The 5,000-nt window shown below is 46.4% G+C and overlaps 1 protein-coding gene across 1 annotated transcript; it reads right to left on the bottom strand.

The window, feature by feature from the left end:
* Positions 1-2,334: 2,334 nt before the first annotated feature.
* On the bottom strand, positions 2,335-3,194 carry LOC145805473 (uncharacterized). The gene is made up of 2 exons (XM_082900612.1): positions 2,953-3,194; positions 2,335-2,809 (listed from the first exon to the last, which is right to left on the bottom strand). Exons 1-2 carry the CDS (start codon positions 3,192-3,194, stop codon positions 2,335-2,337), a joined length of 717 nt encoding a protein of 238 aa, XP_082756738.1.
* Between the last annotated feature and the right edge of the window lie 1,806 nt (positions 3,195-5,000).

Genomic DNA, 5,000 nt, shown 5'->3' with positions numbered 1-5,000 from the left:
CTCGGTCCGCTTTGGCTCCTGATCTTGAGCTCGTTGTTCTTGACCTCAGGCTTGTGGAGTCCTTGCCTTTTCGATACTTTAGGCCCTTGCCCAAGGGAGGATAAAAGTGACGTTCAAATCATCTTCTTCCATCGAAGAAGTTCCAAGTTCATATTGAATTGCTTACACGGAAAAAGAGGATTAGTGTAGGATCCGGGCGCACCAAGTGTAGCCAACTCACGCTCTTGAGGAAGGTGAAGCTCCCGCAATAGCTCAACGCGAATTGAGTCAGCACCCATTCCACCACTATTCGCAGGATCACCAACCATCTATTCGCTGACCCTGGATCACCTGCATACCATCGCAACCATCACCACCCATCTATATCGATCCAGCATAGTGAGTTAGTTCCCTCCCTATCCGCTTCTATTCCCCTCCTCAGAGGTTAGGCGTCAAAGGCCTTATTAACGGGAAGGGAGCTTCTCAGGCGTATTCAGAGTCTTTTGCGTTATGGGCCTCACGAAGGGATCCCTCTCTGGCCTGGCGGTGGCAATCGATCCTCTTTCCGGCATATTTAATCCCTTCCTGGGGCGGTCACAAGAAGCACAGGAGCGGGAAAGCTCTTTGTCTTTTTCAATCGGGTGGCGCCCTCAAAGAAGCTTTTTCTGGCTGAAATTCCTCTACCCTTGCAAGCAACCTCACGCCTCCGCTTCGTATGGTGGCTCGTACTCGTATTCACTCCGTACTCCGCACTCCGTTACTCGTACTTCGTACTCTCGTAGTAGCACGTACTCCTCTACTTTTCTCCACTAGGTCCACCGGTTCTCATATAGGTCCACCCTCCACTAGGAATTTCTCAAAAAAAGTATCCAGCTTTCTCGCCTTTACCCTACAGCACTGCTTGGGGGTGACCCCCCCTTTCAGGAGGGAGTACCCTCCCGAACCTCCCCTGTTACACTCCGCCTCTATTAGGGAAAATGAATGTCAATTAATCTTATACAGCCCAATCCGCATCAGAGTAAGCACGGATGTCAAAGTAGCTTCCGAGCATCGTTCTGAGAAGAATGGCAAGACAAATCTTTCTTATGAAAAGACAAATATAGCGGACCTTCAGAAGAAATTCCACTCGAACCTATATATTATGTATATATATATTCTGTTAGTGTACTGATCGATCCGCCTTTAGTATTGGTAAGTTCCCTTGTTAGTCTCTATCGCGTTAAGGCAATTTCTTTTTAGTGAAAAGGAAACTTAAAAAGAACTTACCTTATAAGCTCCCTTGCTTGTTCCCGTTTAGGAGAGTAGCTTTGGAGAATTCCTTGAGAATGATAAATAGCGCTCATCCGTTGCTTGGTTAGTCAATAAGTTGACATCTCTTTAGAGAATAGAGAACCTCCAGATGCTTAGAATCAAGCAAGTATCAACAGTCCTTTTCCTACGCTTGTCCTGCTGTGAACACCTTGGGTTTGTTTTGTTATAGGCTCGAGCCTTTCTTCTTCGAGAGCACTGCCCATGGCAAATAGCTCGAAACCTTTTCTCTTCTATCATGTATGTTCAGCTGATCATAGCGGGTTTGAACCCACTCTGTTTCTTCCAACTCGGCTTCCATAAGAATCCTGAGTGATGGGATCTATACCTCAACTGGGAGGACTGCTTCCATCCCACATACCAAAGGATACGGAGTAGTACCTGTAGAGGTTCGAATAGACGTGCGATAGACTAAGAATGCATAGGGGAGCATCTCATGCCAATCGCGGTACTTGGTTGTCATCTTTTCAATTATCCTTTTGATGTTCTTGTTGGCTCTTTCTACCGCTCCATTCATCTGAGGGTGGTAAGATGCTGAATTGTGGTGCTCTATCTTGAACTTCTCACAGAGATCTATCATCAGGTCACTGTTGAGATTGGTGGCATTATCTGTAATCAGGCTGCTCGGTAGACCATACCTGGCAATGATGTTACTTTTGATGAACCGGTTCACGACGCTTTTAGTGACACTGGAAAATGATGCTGCTTCGACCCATTTTGTGAAGTAATCGATAGCAACCAGGATAAAGCGGTGACCATTGGAAGCCTTCGGATTGATGTTCCCTATGACGTCCATACCCCACATCGAGAATGGCCATGGAGTTGTCATGTTGTTGAGAGGAACTGAAGGTGCTTTGCTCTTATCTGCATAAAACTGGCACTGCTGACAGACCCTTACATACTTCGCACAATCATGCTCCATTGTGAACCAGTAGTAGCCCATTCTGAGGATCTTTCTGGAAAGCATGAAGCCATTCATATGCGCGCCACAGTCACCACTGTGCACCTCTGCCATTAACCGGTTTGCTTCGCCCGTATCGACACATCTTAACAGCATGCTGTCATGGGATCTCTTAGGGTATCGTTGCTCAGAAAGAACTGCATTGATAACCTCCTGATTGTCTTATTTTCATTGTCAGTTGTCCCAACTGGGTACTTTCTCTCTTTGATAAAGACCCTGATATCATGATACCAGGGCTTGCCATCGAGTTCCTCTTCTGCGAAAGCACAGTATGCAGGCTCCTCTCTTACTTCCACCTTGATCGGATGGATGTCTCTTTCTTCTGAAATTTGGACCATTGAGGCTAGTGTTGCTAAAGCATCTGCGAACTGGTTCTTGGTCTTGGGCATATAACTGAAAGTGATCTTTCTAAACCGGATTATCAACTCCTCCAGATACTCACGGTACGGAATTCGCTGGGGTTCCCCCCTGGTCTTCCACTCTCCTACAGCTCGGCAGATAATGAGAGTGGTGTCACCATAAACTTCGATATCTCGTATTCCCACAGGGATGCTTGGAGACCTATAATAAATGCTTCAGACTCTGTTACTTGGTGCAAGCGAACCTCAGTTTCACTGCAATTGGGAGATGAGATCCCTGAGGGGATACTAGCACTGCTCCTATCCCGTTTACAAAGACGTTAGCTGCTCCCATCAAAGAATAGCCTCAATTCTGGGTATTCCTCCGGTTCTTCTTCTGTTGCAAACATCGCTGCCTCATCAGGAAAATCAGTCTGCATCGGCTCATAGTCTGGTAGAGGGTTATCAGCTAACTGATCTGCAATGACCTGTCCCTTTACTGCCTTCTGGGTAACATAGATGATGTCGAACTCAGTCAAGAGCATCTGCCACCGAGCTATTCTGCCTGTCAATGATGGTTTCTCAAATATGTGCTTCAAAGGATCCATCCTAGCAATGAGCATGTTGGTGAAGTTTAACATGTAATGCCGCAAGCGGTGAGCTGCCCAAGCTAGGGCACAGCAATTCTTTTACGCAGAAGCAGACTAAGAAGCTCTTTCGGAAGCAGAAGCAGCAGGAATTGGGTAACTTCAATGAAATGCCTCTCGATTGCCTACCAAATGCAACTGGGGACATAGGAACGACCAGGCCTTTCCTGAGAGTAGTGTGCCTCTATATTAGTAAGTGGTTTCCCGCTTTCCAGAAGAAGTCGCTATTGTTCCTAAAGGAAAGAGTAGGGTCCTGCTCTATTCCCTACTAATTGCATAGTAAGAGAAGCAGTTGCCCTTCTCCCTCGTAGTAAGGTTGCTCTTTTCCCCCTTTTTTAGTAGGGGAGTAGCTTCCCGTCCTTGCTTGTCTGGTAGTTGAATAAAGGTTGTTTTGCTTTTAGCTTCCCCTTTCTCTAAAGGTAAGCTTTCATCTCCTGGGAATAGAGAGAGAAGCCTTGAGCGGTCAGCGATTCGCTAAACTTTGTTATGGGAGAGGGAATTTCTTCTTTCATATAAATGCTGGGACTGAGGGACGGAAAAAGACCCCCACTATATGTCAAAGTAGTCATCTGCGGCAAAGCCCTATCTCTTAATGGCCTAAATTCTTTTAATTGTTGTTAATAGAGCAACTTTCCCTCTGTCTCCCGCCCTTCGATGAATGAATAACAACCACCCGAACCCAATACCTTCTGAAGCGAGACCAACCCCACCATCGAATGACGTTAAGGGCGCCTTCCTGAAATAAAATCACTTCTTCTTCGGACCGCATTTGAATGAAGAATTCGTCTTGTTTAAGCTTCCTTATGTGAACGTGAACAAATTCCTCAATGGGGGCCTCTCTGGAAGAAGAGGAGTGAACTGATAGAGATGGATAAATGGCTTCAAGGAGTTCTCACTTCTGGCCACACCAACCCTTTCAACTCCGAGGTTGATTTCTCAACCAACATCGATAAGGTTTTTATCCCAGGCCTGTCTTGAATGCAGGGTCGGAAAACCATAGATGATTGAGTAGATAGACCAGGTGGAGGCTGCATATATATCTCCTCATGCAAATCCCCGTTAAGAAATGCATTCTTCACATCAAGCGGAAACAACTGCCAACCACGAATCGCTGCAACTGCGATCAAGGTACGTACAGACGCCATCTTGGCTACTGGTGCAAACGTCTCCTCATAATCAAAACTATACTCCTGCGTGAATCCCTTAGCCACAAGACGGGCCTTATAACGCTCAACAGATCCATCAGATCGGGTCTTTATTTTATAGACCCACTTGCGCCCAACTGCAGACTTTCCTGGAGGCAGGTCAACCAAGTCCCATGTTTTCGTTTTACACAATGCATCAAGTTCCTCTGTCATAGCTTTCTGCCAAAGAGGGTGGAAGCCTCACGGTGTGCCTGACTACAGCAGACCGGGAGGTTACAATTACTGTTTTCCTGTTTCAATTTCCGGGAGTGAATGTAGGAAGTGCGGACGGTGGATCAGGTGTGAACATTCAACCAGAGGCGTCTTGGGGATCGGCAATAGCTAAGCATTGTGGCCATCACAGTTCAAGCTACGTATGGCTGGCGTACAACCTACGGGCTTCTTAGCCAAAAGAAAAACAACAAAAAAGGATGCCAGGTTTGGTACCTTTAGTCCAATCTTAGACAAAGAGCAAGGAGGATATGAAGCACTGCTGGGTAGACCATGGCTCCAACCAGGGTGGTTCATGCCTGGGCTAATAAAAAAAGTCTCAAGCAGGGAAAGGCGGGATGGAAGGCGGAAA

This window comes from Camellia sinensis, chromosome 13 (assembly GCF_055761805.1).
Source record: "Camellia sinensis isolate YWXY chromosome 13, ASM5576180v1, whole genome shotgun sequence".
NCBI lineage: Eukaryota > Viridiplantae > Streptophyta > Magnoliopsida > Ericales > Theaceae > Camellia > Camellia sinensis.
The sequence above is the reverse complement of the archived record's forward strand: the minus strand, read 5'-3'. Positions and strand labels throughout refer to the sequence as shown.